This window comes from Calonectris borealis, chromosome 23 (genome assembly GCF_964195595.1).
Source record: "Calonectris borealis chromosome 23, bCalBor7.hap1.2, whole genome shotgun sequence".
In the NCBI taxonomy this organism is placed as follows: Eukaryota; Metazoa; Chordata; class Aves; order Procellariiformes; family Procellariidae; genus Calonectris; species Calonectris borealis.
The window spans coordinates 5,254,280-5,270,953 of NC_134334.1; the positions used below are offsets into that span (position 1 = coordinate 5,254,280).

Sequence of the window (16,674 nt, forward strand, 5' to 3'; positions counted from 1 at the left end):
ACAAGAGTAGCTATTAAAAACTGTATTTTCCCCCCCAACAGTTACATTTTTAGTGAAAAGATTAAACCACATAAACACTTCACTTTTCTCCTTGGAAAGATTTAACAGCTCAGAAATGCCATAGATACACGTGGAGGATGCATGTTAGCTTGACAATGACAGGCCACCACAATCCAGCCCATTCATTCCAGCCAGCAGCCAGAAACACACGTATGCCCTTAAATTAACCCTTTAAGGGCTGCCCCCCTTTGCACCAAAGTTAAAGTGCCTTTTAGGCAACCAGGTCAAAATTTAAAGAATCTTTTGGGCTCATTCCTGGTTTATTTTCATAAAGAAATTTCTTATCTGGCCCCAACAAACAGGGGTAAAAGATTTACTTTCACATTGAACTTTACAAAGCTGCACTTGAATCAAAAGGATCTTTTTCATAAATAGATGTACAGTTGTTCTCATTACACAGTATTTATTTGCTCATGATAATTTCCCTCCTTGTGCTCACAAGTCTGTTCTTCCTTTTGCATACATTCCATGGTTTCTCTCAAGCTTCTTCCCCATTTTGAGACCATAACAGCATCCTGTCATCATAGTTTCTTGCCATGAAAATGGTCATGTTGTCAGAGTCAGATTCTGGAATTGTTACTTCAAATAATTAACAACCATAAGAAAGGAACCGGGAACAGGTGAATAGAGTTCTGCTTTAATAGGTTTTGAAACATCTTAAAGTCAGTGCAACCCACAGGAAAACCTAGAAGTATTGTAAAAATGACCTGCACATATGAGAGAAAATGAAGTGCTAGGTTTTAGGCAGCAGTGCTAGAAATTTTATGTGCAGATTCCTGAACAGTCAGTGCACTTTGGGAGTTTCACTGCAGGTTTTTCAGTTTGTAAATGTGCATGTGTGTGTTTTAAGGCCCCGCAACTACTAAGAGAATAAACCTGAGAGCGTCACCTGTACACTCACTATCGGACAGCTTAATGCAGTGCTACTGCCTCTTGGAACAGAGCCTAAAGAAAATGGTATTATCTTAGGATCCAGATAATTTCCATATCACCGAACAGTTGCAAGGAGCCAAACCACATCCAATTTTTCAAGTGACTAGAAACTTAGTTTATTAAAGCCCAGTGCAAGTTGGATTTAAGTTAATGATCATTAATTTTTCCTTATGTGAGAGCTAGTCTTGTGCAGCAATTAAAGGGTTAAAGTGGAACTATATGTAGTATTTTAAACAAGTTTCACATATTCTCTATACAAATTTGGCAAATTCATGTCACAGCCATAGATCTCATTCTTGCAATTCCTGCAAAATATCTACAGCTCCTCTGTCAGAAGCAAAGAGAGAAGCCACCTGAACAGCCAGGTCTACCAGGAGTTCATAGTACAGCCCACACAGTAGCACAGAATGGCTGGCGATCTCCATGTTCCAGCTTAAACAGGTAGACTTATTGAACTAAATATGCTTTCGACACATGCTCCCAAAAGAGCTTGAGGCCACAGAGCAGATGAGTATGGAAAAACTGATTGCATCAGAAACACTGCAGCCAATAGGAAATCAAAAACATGATTTCAAAGCCAATCAAAAAAACCAAAACCAACCCAAAAAAAGCAAGCATTTATATGTGTGTAGATGTAATAAATATTGCAAAGCACATTTGTCTTTTTCCCCCAAGTCAGTAAGTATAAAGAAATAACCAATGCACCAAAACATCAGCTTTCTGCAATGAAAATGTCGAAGTCAGCAAAATACCTGCAAGCCAACTGAAGAGAAAGCATTTGCATTGTCAACCAATCACAAGTTGCTTCCAGTTCTATGCAGCCAAATCAAACCCTCTTCAAATTCACAAGTTTGACCTAAATAAGCACCACAGCATGAAAAGCTTCTTTAGAAGTAGGATGCCAAGAGACTTTCTTTAAAATATAAAATAAAATGCAAGATAAAAGTTTTTCATTGGTCAAGTTTGAAAAATTGTCTTCCTTTAGCCAATCACAGCCTGTCCCTTTCAGCCAATCAAAAATACACCTTTAGGTTTGTCCTTAATTAACACAGCCCAGCTGAGTAGCAAAAACTTACAGGAATAGATGGCTGTGAGATGCATTCTGAGGGTTGGGCAAAGGGAAACAAAATTACAAAGGAGAAGGAATACCAAGGAACAATTAGGGTGGGCAAAGGAACTTATTAATGCTCAGCCATCCTCCTCTATCTTCAGGAATCTCACTGTCCTCTCCAGTTCTGTGTTGTTCAGGTATCCTGTAGTTACTGTCTTCTGTCTTCTGTCTCTGATCTGGAAAATGCCATCACAACATCCTCAGCACCTGTAATAACAATGGATACGGGAAACTGTGTGCCATAATTACTTCCTTTAAAGAACAGTGGATAGATGCAGTACCCAAATTGTCATTCTACACATCTATAAAATCAATAGAAAAAGAAAAAGAGGACAGAAAGAAGAGAAAACTGTGTTTTCTTATTTTTCTGGGACTGGAACCTGAAGTAGTCTAAACATTTCAACAGTAGATTTAACATGTTCCTTTGCAAGCCTAAGGAAATCAATTTATTTTTAAAGAAAACCAAGAATTCATTGCTTTCACATATTTCTAAGAAGCAAGACTTTAAAAAAAAATTCATAGGATTGTCACCACAGGCATGTAGAGATAATCTTTTTTTTTTGCCCTGTAAACTCTGGCACTGCATAAGAGATTTATTGAGCTTCTCTGAAGTACGAGGAACTCAACTGTTCAATAAAACTTGTACTGCCCTATGCATCACACTGTCCTTTTTAAGTGATGTTTAGATATTCTTTACTTTATCTTTACATCTAGATATTCATTACTCTTTGCTTTTAAGAATAAAAATTGTTTTAATAGGCCACCTGAAAGGTTTTTGCCTTTCCCCCTCTCCCCCACTGAAAATCACTTAAACACCCTTTACAAACTAACATGTCTTGAAAACGTTCCATTCTCTAATGGAAGTGCAATAATTTCTTTCAAACTGAAGGCTTCCATTTGCCCAGGGAACAGATACAGCTTTGCTAAGTGATGCTTTTATCCCTAGCCTGAAGAAATCTTTTGCAGAAGAATTCACTGTGTGGACCTTCTCAGTTATTGGATTTTTTTTTTTTTCCTCCAATTGAGGCTATCAACCCCTAAGGACAGAAAGATGTTATTACCTTCCTATAACCATCTCCAAGTCGTTGCAAACTTGCATGGTCTTTCAAGTGGGCATTTAAAGTAGAAAGATCTGAGTGGCTTGAGAATCATGTCTCATAAAGGCTTGTAAAGAATATTCCATGCCAAGCTCTCTTTCTTCAGAAAGATACTTTGAGATTTTCAGAAAAAAAATCCACTCTCTGGACTTCCTAACTATAGAGCATGGCCTAACAGGCACTTAAAGAGAAATGTCTTCAGGACAATATGGAAATAAAAATACATCACACAGTAGTGTCAAAGCAGTGGTTTAAATCAATCTCTCTAGTCTAGACAAGAACTGGAGAACATCCCTGAAGGGCTGAGTGCAATATTTTTAATTTCTGGTAAAAATTTGATCCCCAAGAAAGTCAGATAAAAGTAAATGCTTTCCTTCATCTGTAGATCCTCTAACAGCATTTATCTAACTGATTAGAAAATATGATGAATCCTCCAGTCACTGTCTATATAATTTCTAAAAATTATTTCCTCCGTTCAAATGATCCCAAGTGTTTAAATGCAACAGATGACTCACAATGACCATTTTGGCCTTCATTAATTTATTCAGTTTGCTTGGGATAATTTTGCTTAATAAGTTTTTCTTCAAAGCTTCTATTAAAGGATTAGACAACAAAGCAGGAAATGCCAACAGCAACACCGGCTGCCTGTCCCATTCAGGTAACTGATGAGCTCTACAGAATTCCCTTACTGGGGTTTGGAAAGTTCAAATTCAACTTGGATGGAACATCAGCATGTAAAAATTCTCCAGTCTTTTACTTGAAGCGTATCAAGAAGCAGATTTCTGCTTTGTGCCCCAAGCAACTTCTGCCTATACACCTGCATACGAAGTACAAGAAAGAGGACTAATAAAAATTCCTCATCTGTTATAGTTATATGAATTCCATTTCTCAGTTATCTAATTTCCTCTTTAGTTGCAATATAGAAGGAAAAGTGGCCAAAAAAACATGGGAGAAGACTGTAAAATCTCCTTGCTAATACCCTTAAAAACGAAATCAATGCTTATGAAATGCAACTACATTTATTTTTATACACTTCACAATTTATTTGTTATAACGTACTCAAAGGAGGAAATATGAAGGACGAAGCAGTAGTTTGTTTTTCATATGTAGGACCCCTATCTTATAGAACTACATCAAAAACTGCTCTGATGCACCCTCTTGCCAACACTCAGAAGCCCTGCAGTCATCTCCCGTTTCATCTCCTCCACAAACTGTTTTTCCCTTGATCAAAACATAAATGATATATAGCACTAGGATCCAGCTCTGAATTAACAAGTTGCCATGTTGACTTTTTTTAAATGCGTAAGAACTACTAGCTTCTACAAAAAGAAGGATTTTATTTGCAAGGATTCTGAAAAACACTTCTATGCTAAAAACAGGAGGGAGTAATGACACTTAGAAGCATTAAGAAAGCAAGTGGACATAAGGCACAACCTTTGCCACTCTATTTTACATGCATCCCCCTTTAAAGTCGAGGAGGCTTTGCTATGCAAGTCCAGAGCAGCTGGAGTAGCCTAGCAACCGCAAAGTCACAGATGACGTCACGTTAGCACAAGAGATGAGCTGGATTACTTAACAGATGTTGATTGTTTTCCCGGGGTCTCCCCTTTCTACAGTGTAAATGTGAAAAAAATTCTTACAAGCATCCTTACAAGTTTCACGCAGAAAAGGAAATTTCATTCCAGATAATCATGCAACCCCATCAACACACAGATCCGTATTTCTGCCTGTCCCGAACAATTCCAGCCTTCAGCCCTGTTCCTCTGCACAGCCTACTCTGCCGAGCACGCAGTCGCTGAAAACACACGATGAGCAGAAATAGCTTTCGGGACAAAGGATGCTGGGAATGCTGCAGTTCATTTTGGCTTTCGCAATCAAAATAGCTATCGCGGAAGAGCAGGTTCACACTCAGCTAGCTCCTGTTCTAATTCTTTAGGCCCACCTGGCACAGCTTCAATACCAGTGTCACTGTCAATATGAACTTCTGGTAACTCGCCATTTGCCTGGACTTTGAATAAGGAAAGAAAAGGGAGTACGAGAAATACAGCTTGTCAATACAACAGGAAAACGCAAAAAGCCAAGTTTTAAAACAGTGTTCTATTTGTAGGAAAAGGCAAGAGTACAATGAAGAATACAGTGTAACAGTGTGGAAAATGCTTGAATACCTATAGTATTACTGAATTATTATTACGTGCATCCTAAAGGAAGAAGTAGAACATTAGATGGAGAATGGGTCTAGAATTCAAGGTTTCGGTCTTTCACAGCCAAAGCTAACTGCACAGTCAGTGTGCAGTACCCTTGTTTTACCAATGTAATTACGGTAACTGCAGTTTTAAAGTTACCTGAATTCATGAACAAAGTGCATACGGTTTTTTTTTATCATAACATCATCAAAAAGCATGCTCCCTCTCTGATGTTCTTTAGCACTTTATAATACATAGTTTCCCATATGGTACTTTTTAAATTAAGATGGGCAATCAGTAGCCAAGGTGGGTAAACAATTCATTAAGGAATGATTATGAATTGTGTTTGAAAGGATAATCATTGGGCTGAAAAGGAGATTACAACTGCACTTTCTCAACAGTTGGCCTTTGCACCAGTTTTATTTAATACTTTCCTAAATGATCCTGGAACAGAAAAGTAGTCATATACTAATGAAATCTGATGGCGATACAAAGTTAGAAAGTTCCATCAAAACACCAGGGAGCAGCAAAACAATATACAGGAACGAACAGGATAGCAGTGAAGACCAGAGGTGGCAAAAGGGATTTAGCTATTCATTTTAGAAAGGAAGAAAAAGATCAGGATTAGAAGTGATATATTTCTATGTCTCATGGTACAGTTTTAAACAAGATTAGTAAAGAATGGATTTTATACACAATTCTGAACAGTTTTATTTCTTGCTCCCTCCTCAGTTCCTTTTGTTATTTGGTAGAACGGCCAATGTTTTCACTGGCAGGAATTACAATCAACCCAGCATTTGCAAGAGCCTCAGGCAATTGCCTTTAAAAAGACAATTTGATCTATCAAATAGAAGATAATACCACCTTCCAGGTAGGCAAGTAAGTGGGTGGGTAACCCGAGGGCACAACACCCAGCAGAACAACATCTCGCAGTAAAGACTCCAGCCTATGCTGATTTTTTCTATTCCCACATTAAAGATCCAATTTTATCCTTAGTGAGGTGATATTATTACAACGAGGAAGACATGCTTTGTCCAAACAGCAGCAGCCACACAGAACGTTCTTGCAGGCTACCAAATCTGACGCTAGCATGAACAGGACCATCTATTTCACACCAAAACCGATGGTTCCCAGACAACGTCAGACCAGTCACTTTCAACACAGGTATCCCTGCCCTCTGGGTATCGCACCTCGTGGCCTTATTTTATATTCACTAACCAAAGAGACAGTTCGTTATTCCGCACTTCTCCATTCTTCACGAGCACCACGGCTCTGGGATATAAGAGGCAATAGTATTTCCCAGATCCGGAACCAGGTTGTTCAGGGGACTTGAAAAATGGAAGATACTTTCATGTCCGTAAGCCAAGTAGTTACTTATAATATAACAATGCCACAACCTTTTGAAGGGCAGAAGGTCCTCCTGGTTTTAGCTGAGCATTTCAGTGATCTGAAAACAGAATGGAAAACTTCTCTTCTGAACTCGAGTAAGGGTAAGAGCGCAGTATGCAAATGAAAGGGGTACCCTGATCAGTGCTTTCAACCTCCCAGAAGCCACTTACGGACCATGATTATTTCTGAAGATGTCCTGTAGCAAAAAAACCTGGGTGACATTTGTCCAGAAAAAGGTCATCCCCATCCACATTCCTCAGCACAAAAGCAGGTTTTGTTCAAGTCCAGTCCTACAACCCAAACTATCCAGAGCTAAATGAAACCAACCTAACAAGCCTGCTCATTAAGCGATTCTACAGCCGCCTGTGCTCATGTACAAATACAAACATTTCCAGAGAATAGAGTAGGGGTTTCTATGTGGTGAAAGGAAAGCAGGGATTAAAGTACTAGTGAATAGAGCTTCTCCTGCAGTCCCACTTGGCTCCCATAGCGGATGTTTTCTTTCTAATCAAGTAAAAAAAATTTAAAAAGCAGAGCACAGGTTATAAAGTTAAGCTGCACATTGCCAAAAGCCTGCAACTAAGACAATAGGATGGTGAACCATGTTTACTTTTAGCACATCCTTCACTGAGCTTTGCACTTCCAGTAATTAATGTATAGAACAATGAAAAAGGCACACTTATACCTGACCTTCTACATTCTATACATACAACTTCTCTCTCTACAGCTTTCCCTTTCCTGGGCACAAATTTCTACACTGAAATAGAGACTTACGTATACCCAACAAAATACTCCCCATCTTCTTTCATGAGCAAAGCATTAATTGCCACAAACTTTCAGACATGCAACTACTTCTCCCACTTCTCCTGCCTTACACTTTCCCACCCTCATCCTTCCTAGAAATTAACAATAAATAACTGGTAAGCCTATGTCCTATGTTAAAAAGCAATAGTGACAGTCTTACCCCACTAACTTTCAAAAACATCCTGCTGCAATTATGTTCTAATTGCAGTTGTTTGGACTGCTGAATTTAGTACTTCTTTTACACCACTGGGACTTCAATCTTAGCAAGCCAAGACGATCTGAAGGTCAAATGACTTTACCGCACAGCAGTAAAGACTGTAGCAAGCCACTGAGCTCAGCACGTGCAACTGCTAATCAGTTCACCTAAGTTTCAGAGAATTTCACCAACATGACTGAAGCTAATGCTTTCCACAGCAAGTACTCAGCTACAGTGACCTCAAGCCAGTAGGGTACAAGCTGGATTAAAACCACACTACCTTAACACAAAGGAAGATGCTAACTGACACATCTAACGGCTGCTATTTCCAAGTGTTCTTTGAATGATGAATAGATACATACACCTGATTTATTTGTCGTCACCTGCAAAATGAATTAAACCCAAAAAGCCTTTAGAGATCAGAAGGTTAAGCCTGTCACGAATTTCTGAAGGCTGTCAAATAAAAAAAAAGATTCTTTACTTCCCTCGAGATCTTTGTTTCTTTGAAGAAACACACGTTTCTTCAATCACCTTCCAGCAACTATCTTCTAAACATTAACTTTTCTCTGAAATTCCCATTATTAGTATCCTAGTCTGGCATTCTAAAAATACAACATGCACTGCTGAGAGGAGGAGCACGTTAAAACAAGCACTGCGTTCAAAAGAATAAAACTACACTGGGAAGAGCTCTACCTCCATTCCTCTACCACTATCTGGTATTTCATGAGCATGGTCCCCCTCCTAAGTCCACCAGCAGCCTGGGTTCATTTTTAATGCCCTACCATCCAGAGAATGCATCTAACCCAGCCGAGGCATGTGTTTGCATCTCAGCTTTGCCCTCCCCAAGGGACCAGCTTTCTTCAAGAACCTGCACAACACTCCTGTTGCTATAGGAACAACAGGGCTGTAATCACCAAGCTCTTAGGGTAATTCACATATCATGCTTACGAGCTGCACAGATTTGCCAGAGCGGCGACTTAAGAAAGCCAAGTGCTAGCCTACCCTTTAGAAACGTAAGTAACTGGGAAACAGGAAATATGTTTTTTATGCAGGAGATGCTTCTGTGCATATAACTTCCTGAGAGGCATTTTGCTTGTATTAAAAACATGTGAGAAAGCCTCAATTTCATCATTTCAAGCTCAAGAAACCTGATGAGTCTGAGCTGCATTAGTTCTTGCTGCAATGCGGGGAAGACAACTACTATGTTAATATCTCAAAACAGCTCATGATTACATCCACTCTCTAGCATATACACTGGTTGAACAGAGATGCCTTTGGGTTCCTCAGTTATTCCTGGAGCCATAAAAACAAAACAACAAACAACCCAGAGATGTCAGCTAAAAAGCTCCTTGAGTAAAGAAAAATGTCCTGTATTTTGCACTTTCATACAGGTGTTAACAACATTACAGCAATGATCGAAAAATAAAATTATTATTAAAACCTGTGAGCATGAAATTAATGTTTAGTCTCTTAATTAATACTAAATTTAAGTATTAAATACTTCAGCTTAGAGTTTTATAACTGTTGTTCACGCTTTCCTGGGTGAACAGGAGATCTCATCCCCTCTGCTAGCAGTTCACCTTTCAATGGATAATAAAGTATTTTTAAAACATCAGATAAGCCTCTGGATGTCATGGATGCAACATGACTGTCTGGATCAGCTGAAGAAGAGAATGGGTAAACAGGACAAAGCATTAATAAAAATAGCTAAAATATCAAGCTATGAACAGAATCCAGAGATCCGAATTGCTTAAACGTTCCTTGCTCTTGGTGGACTGTAGCCCGTGTTAGGGAAACAGCACCTCTAGGGAAGTGTATCAAAATCAACACACTGAGGGACTAAGCACTTTCTGAGATTCTGGAATACACTGAAAAGAAAGGGCAAATAGAGCTGGAATCAAAAAAAAAAGAAAAAAAAGACTATTTTAAGACTGGAGTACATGTTCTGGTCATTTAAGATCCCTTCACAGATCTGTTGCTCTAATATATGTTGCAGCTATGAATGTAAAGAGTTTCAAACACATATTAGGAAGATTTGCACTAATTTCAATTTGATATCTGCTACACATTAGAGCGCCCTGGACATATGTCATTATTACCTGATCTACACAAAGATACTCAGTAATAATGCAGTAAGAGTAACTTTGAGCTTCCTGTCAGGGAAACAAGATGCACTTCAACAGTATACCATGTAGATGCTTCAAGAGCGAAGGTGTTCCAAATGTGTGTGTCAAATGTAGAAGGAGATCTGTAAACAATCCTAAAACACAGTGATTTTGTACGTTTGAACTGATTCATTCCTTTTGAAAGCAAGATGGGAAATAAAAGAGTTTACTATCTCCTCTTCCTATAAAAATAAGCACAAGACTTCAGGCTTGCTTAAAAATTACAGAGGTATTCTAAGATGTTTCTTGATCAAAATTAGCAATTAACTTCTATTGCTGAACCCTAAGACAGTAAGCAGAGTATCACGAAGGAACTTTAAATGTCAGAGATACTGTTATTCATAGCGGCTCTCTGAAGGTTTATGGCACAAGCACTTGAATTCAGCAGGGACAAGTGTAAACGTCCTTCTTCAATGCACTGTCACATTGCTGCAAATATGTATTGGACACATAGGTTGCAGTGACTCCCTGTGGTCAAACAAATAGACTCAACAAAGAAGTTGACAGATCTTTATCAGAAACCATAGTAGGGAGCACCATACAGTGATAAGCTCAGCAATCCTTCCTCAGGCAACTACTATGAGGTCACCAGCCAGCTGTTCTAAGACAGTATTTCATGGATGTACAACAAAGAAAAGCATAAAAATTGTAATAGAGACTGTTTTACACTTACAAAATTCTAGACCATCCATCCTCTATACTCTTCTCAAAAAAAAAAAAAAAAAAGAAACAAAACGACCTTCCTGTAATTCTGGAGCCACACTACAGCATTTTTAAGTGACACACAAAAAATTGCACATCTATAACAAAGCTTTTAAAGTGCTAAGGCCAAGAATGTCATTCCCTTTTTTGGAACGAAATGGGGGTATGAAATCAGCTTTTTGTCTTTTGTGTGTCTGCTGGAGGAAAATGACTGTCAAGACAGGTCTGGGACAAGTTAGGCTGACAGTAATCCGTCCTACTACAGGAAGAAAAGATTGTGAAATCCACTACCATACTAACTCTTTGTAAGTTACTCCTTAAATAACATACCTTTTAGTTGTCGTGTACGGCAAGGTGCATAAAGGAAAAAAAAAAATCCTCCAGAGGAGATTCAATGAAAACAGCAGAAACATAGGGAAGAAAATTCCTTTGAGCAATCTTGAAGAACACAAAACATTTAAGTACCTCAGTGTGTGGACTTGGGAGGGGGTTTTTCAGCGCAAGATAATGCCATCTAGTGGAGATGGAATCTCCCTTAAGATGGCAAATTGGACACCTATGCAATTTCTGTTCTCTATTTCCAATACTTTCATAATCGACCCTCCCTGTTTCACCAACACCAGGATACAGCAAAAGATACAGACAGCAATAATTGCTGCTGCGCGAGCCACCACACCTAAGAGCAAAAAGCAACATCATCATAACCGACTGTTAGAAATCTGGAGAGATTTCTAAGGACATCAAAATCCTGCACAATAAATTATAGTTGCTTATGTCTATACAGCATACTATAGCTTCATCTTTCTCCAAAGGAAAATGTATTTGGCTAGGTTTCTTCATTTTCATTTGTTCCTCATGCTATTCACTACTTAATTTGGAAAGATGGCATATCTGAATGTGAAAAGAACCAACGTCCTTTCCCACTTCTCTAAATATTTAACTACTTTCTTTCTTTGTTCTTTTCTCCCCTACCAAGAAAAACCTTAATGGTCAGACCACCAGCTTAATTATAATTTGACAGGATCGAAGGTAGATTGTGGGGTCAAATCTCTTAGGAAAGACAGCAGTGTCTCAGATTAGATCAAAGCAAGCATCAACAGGGAGGACTTCACTTCCCTGTAGACAAAGTTTTAAGAATCTTCAAGGACTTTAAGAAAACGATGACAGAGAAATCAGTTAGCATCTGTTCAAATATGGGACAAAGACAACCTTCTGAACAATGTATGAGGCTCTTACATTTCCTGTACTGCATGATTAGTGAGTCTAGAAGCAGACTAAGTAACTGCTGGTCTCTTTTTTGATTACATTTAAAAGTTATGTCAAAATTCAATTTTTTGAGTCTTCAAAGCCCTCTGCAAAGTGAGAAAATATAATTTTACAGATAATAAAACCAGACAGTTTAGACAAGAAAGTTAGATCAAGCTGTGCAGGAGCATAGCTGTACAAAGTATCTGCGTCCCCTGGCTGGACTTCTATTTTTATTCTCTCTTCTTTGCCAAAGTGCAGCTAATTCAGCATATATTTTCATTGTGAGAAATGTAACTACTTTAAGGGATAACGCTGAAAAATGCCAACTGCAACTAAGACAGTCTTTCTTAACTGAATATGTCTACCTCAGTTTTTGATGAGAAACCAGCAAATTTTCACTTTAGACTGGCTGAAAAGTTTAAGAATTCTGAGCCAAAATATACAAGTATATCTATCCCCATCAATCCCCCAGCTATGTGAGGAATGAACACACAGGCTTAAAACTGAAAAGCAAGTTTGTGCACGTTGTGTTTCTAATGGTTTTCTAAATGTCTTAGATCTATATTAAATTTCTGCTCAACTCTGTTCTTTCCGGCATATGAGTCTTACAATTTTGCTTCAATACGAAATTCTACGTTATGAATGTGATCTGGCACAAGGCCTATGACGGGGAAAAAAAAAATTCAGAAAGAAACATTCAGGTTCAGAAGAGATTAGTAGATTCAAAGTAGCACCACACAATTGTTTACCAAGACGTCTGCAAAGAGTTCACAAAAGCAGCACGTACTTCATTCCCTCAATGGGAATCTAAACAAACCAAAGCAGATTTGTAAACTTATTTCACATCTACTACCCCTGTCTGGGAATTAATTACCTTGTGCAAATTGAAGAAATGCAATGGGAAACAAATTCCTCCTATTGCTAAACTTTCCCTCTTACTCTGCTGAAATAGTAACATTGCACTTTACTTCCACATTCATGGAAATGTGAAAAACAAAAGATGTTGTTAGACGACTCCATGTCATTTTGTGAGAAAAGTGTTATCGAGCAACTAGAGTCATAGTAACTAAATTATCATGTGCATAACAAATTGCTTTTGTACCTTAGAAGTCTGTATCTACTTTACATTTTATTTTGTTATGAAACTCCCAGTTTGAAGCGTACAAAGAAAGTGTTTGCCACCCCCAGTCTTGTTCCTTTTTAAGCACAGATGTCCAGTTTAAGAATAAACATAAAAATTTAGATGAAAGTCGTCTTATGCAGAGGATCCATACTGAATACAGTAAGACACACTCAGAACTAGAGGGACTTATGCATACCTGAATTTAACTTCACCTATAGCAAAAAATCAATCAGGTTAAAATTTATTTCTATTTAATGTATTACATAGTGTAGGAAGCTATATACATGCATTTATGTTCACAGGACTTTGGCCATCAATGTTTTGAGTTATCATGGGGAATAAGATGCTTAACAATGCTCTTCATCCTAACGAGTCTTAGGTATAACCAAGACTGACTTTACCCGTTAAAATAAAACCCCTGTTGAACAGTACACTCTAGTTCTCTTCCAAAGATCGTTGCAGGCAGTGACTTGCATATCCCAGATCGTGGGATGGGTGTAAGTAGGTAGCATATGATTGCAGAAATACAGGAACCTAAACCTGGTATTTTCTGAGGCTGTTCTCACAGGTTAAATAAACACAAGACAAACAAATCCAGTACTCACCCTGATCAATTGAGTGTTGAGGAAGCTGGCTAAGTTGGCTATTCACTACACCCGCATACGTGCGCAAGAACTCCTCTTCACTAGCAGTCAGCTGGAAGTGTACAAAGAGTGAGTCAGCAAAAAGGAAAATGAAGAAAGACTGAAGATACTATCTCCCACTTCCCAATAAGAAACGTCACAGTTGCCTCTATTCTGCTCTTCAACAGTTTAATCAACTGTTATTTGTGCAAACGATACCATCAGCAAGAACACAGCGGCAAACTGGTACATCATGCATTCATGAAGAGATTCAAAGTTGCCTTAAAACAGTTGCTTTATTTTGCTGATTTTCCAATAACAACAAACTCGAAAAACTTTACTGTAGATAGAGAAATGATCAGATGCTCAGATTTAGTTTCAGGCATCACAAGGCTCATAATATTTAAGCAAAAATTAATTTTGTTTAACTGCAGATACTGGTTAAATCAATGGTGGCTAAAACAATTCAGGGATAAAACCAGACCATCACCTGCCCATCTCAGTAAGCACAATCCCAGTTACTACAAAATTGTATGGAAAGCCACAAAATATGGGCTATGACAGTGTATCTTACATTTGACCCCATCTTCCTCAGCATGAGTAGGACTCTCACTTTCTGCTGAATATACATCTCCTCCGGACTCTTTCCGGGGACACCCTCACGGTTCATTCCCCTCCTGCCAGCTCCTGGATTTCCTGAAGATATAAGGTCAGAAAAAGACAAACTAAAATAGGTAAAGACAAACTAAAATAGGTAATCGGGTATAATAGGAATAATAGGAAAAGTTTAATTTCCAAACAACCTATTTTTTACCAGTGGGCAGACCACTTAATAGCCTGGGAGAGTAAGGAATCTCACGCTTCATCAGAGAAATCCTTAAAAATTTGAACAGCTAAATTGGGCAACTCAAACATTCAAAGAGGCTGATGTTCACATCCCTACTGGCTCATTATATGTTGTTACATTACTGCATGAGTAGAAAAAGAGAATTCTAACAGCTAGGTGAAAGAATCACCCTGACAGAAGAGTCTGTGATTTTGTTTTTTCCCATAAATAAGCACAAGCATACATACACGCACAAGTATGAAAAAGGATGCAGAATGCACAGCCATCAAGCTTGCAGTGGCTAAACAAAAGCTGGATGAAATCTAAACTCCTAAGTCTTTCTCCTCTCTCTTTTTTCTTTTTTCCTTTTTATATCATATAAGAAAAGCCACTGCACTTTTGTAAGAGTTAATAAAATTTATTAAATGGTTTTGGAGAGAAAGAAGAACTAAGAGGAGCAGGGAAGGAGTAGAGTTTATCATCCTTTCTCGTATAATTTAAAAGCTGAAGTTTTGCTTTTCTATTTTAATAAAAAATAATTATGTTATGGAATAAACAGACTATGCTATCTAAATTCCACAGCGCAGAGCATGATTATACTTTGTTGTCTGAGTATCTGGTAATTATTTTAAGTTCTACAATAGGGTGTTTACCAAGACAAAAAAAATGTTCAGGCATACTCTTCAGCTGCTATTAAAAATTATCTTGGAGCATTTTAGTTTATTAAGTCAACAATAGCAAAATAGTAGAAACCTTAACCTCAAATTTAGAAAATAATGGTGCTTCAAATAATACACTAGTACAGCAGCGTAACAAACTAAACTAGCCCCTTGGAAGTACTGTGTGTTGGAGAAACATAACCCCTACTAAGGAACCTGTGGCTGGAGGTGTAAGCCAGCCACTCTTCCACCATGCACAGCTCGGAGAAGCGGCTCCAGAACCGTTCTCCAATTAGTTTCCATTCACAGAACTGAGTCTGGTCCTATACTAAGCTATGAATCTGCTTTCCTGAGCCTTAGTAACCAAGGAAATACACTACACATGAGGCATGCTTAGTGAAGACTGTATCACAGCAGGTTCAAACACACTGTTTTCCATGTAATGTTTTCCTGTAGTCATTACCAACCTCTCCCCTCACTTTATTTTCATTATTACTTTTAAGGGAAAGTAATCTGGGTGTGGAAACAGTTTAAAATTACACATAGGCCCTCCTGAGTGAGTCAGAAGTAATGCAGACTTAAGTAGCAGCTGCTGGGATAGGCTTTACCACCCACATTACTTAGCATGAAGATAACACTAGTAAAAAGTGGAGAAAGCTATATCACCAGTCCTACTTGAATAAGTTTCCAGTGGGAAGATTTGCATTATGCTGGTTCTGCTTGGAAACCTGCAGCCTATAAATGTGCAAGGTGATCATATTTTTTTTCTATAATCAGCAAACTACTTTCTGCAGGGGGAATAAAATGATCCCATATTTTTGTGTAGTGTCAACTCAAATAAGTAGATTGGATTACGTTACTAAGCATATACTCCACAGTGCAATTTACTGAGTGCTAACAAGCGATGTCAATAATAAAACAATGAACAAAATAAGACAGTGAGCAAGAGACATTAAGTTATGCATATCCAGAGACTGATAAAACAATAAACGTTTATCAAGATACCAAGTAAGTCTGAAAGGTTGCGACTGGTTCTTAATATTATACTAATAAGTACTTTTTTTTTTTAAATATTGTTACTTGAGGAGGGAAGGTGCTGTACTAGCAGCCAAAGAAATCAATTCAGAAAAGAAAAATCAGAACAGCAAAAACCCGAAATGTGGTAACACACCTATACTTTAAAAGTGGAACAAATTATATGGAATACCTATCAATAGATGGCACCATACACAAGCACCAAGAAAATGCCACGGCTGCCCCCACACCAGCTAGGAAGACCACATTTCTGCATTCCTCTACACATCAGATATTACAAGAGATTTGTAGTTTATGCATGTAATTATTCATTGTTTTCCATCATAATACTCTTCCAGTTGTTTATTAATTTTTCAAACTTTAAAAAGGGGTGACGGAAATTCCTATCTAAACCTGGTTCTTCTAAAGTAAACTTCAGGCAAAATGGATTTATCATGAAGCTATCTATTTAACAGAAAGGAATAAAATACTAAAGCCTGCCCATTCAGCGAATGCTTCACAAAGCTAGTAAGCAACACAG

At 38.1% G+C, this 16,674-nt stretch overlaps 1 protein-coding gene across 1 annotated transcript; it reads right to left on the reverse strand.

Annotated features, from left to right (window-relative positions):
- Positions 1-299: 299 nt before the first annotated feature.
- Positions 300-14,324, reverse strand: CTNNBIP1 (catenin beta interacting protein 1). The gene is made up of 3 exons (XM_075172446.1): positions 14,209-14,324; positions 13,617-13,707; positions 300-2,311 (listed from the first exon to the last, which is right to left on the reverse strand). The coding sequence occupies exons 1-3, from the start codon at positions 14,302-14,304 to the stop codon at positions 2,253-2,255; spliced, it is 246 nt and encodes an 81-aa protein (XP_075028547.1). The 5' UTR covers positions 14,305-14,324; the 3' UTR covers positions 300-2,252.
- Between the last annotated feature and the right edge of the window lie 2,350 nt (positions 14,325-16,674).

Bases quoted from the DNA above. Each gene is read 5' to 3' on its own strand.
- CTNNBIP1 (XM_075172446.1), bottom strand. From the start codon at position 14,304: ATGAACCGTGAGGGTGTCCCCGGAAAGAGTCCGGAGGAGATGTATATT. The intron at 13,708-14,208 runs GTAAGATACACT...GTACACTTCCAG, and splicing joins TGAGGAAGATGGGGTCAAAT to CTGACTGCTAGTGAAGAGGA. The intron at 2,312-13,616 runs GTGAGTACTGGA...TTGTTATTACAG, and splicing joins TCAACACTCAATTGATCAGG to GTGCTGAGGATGTTGTGATG.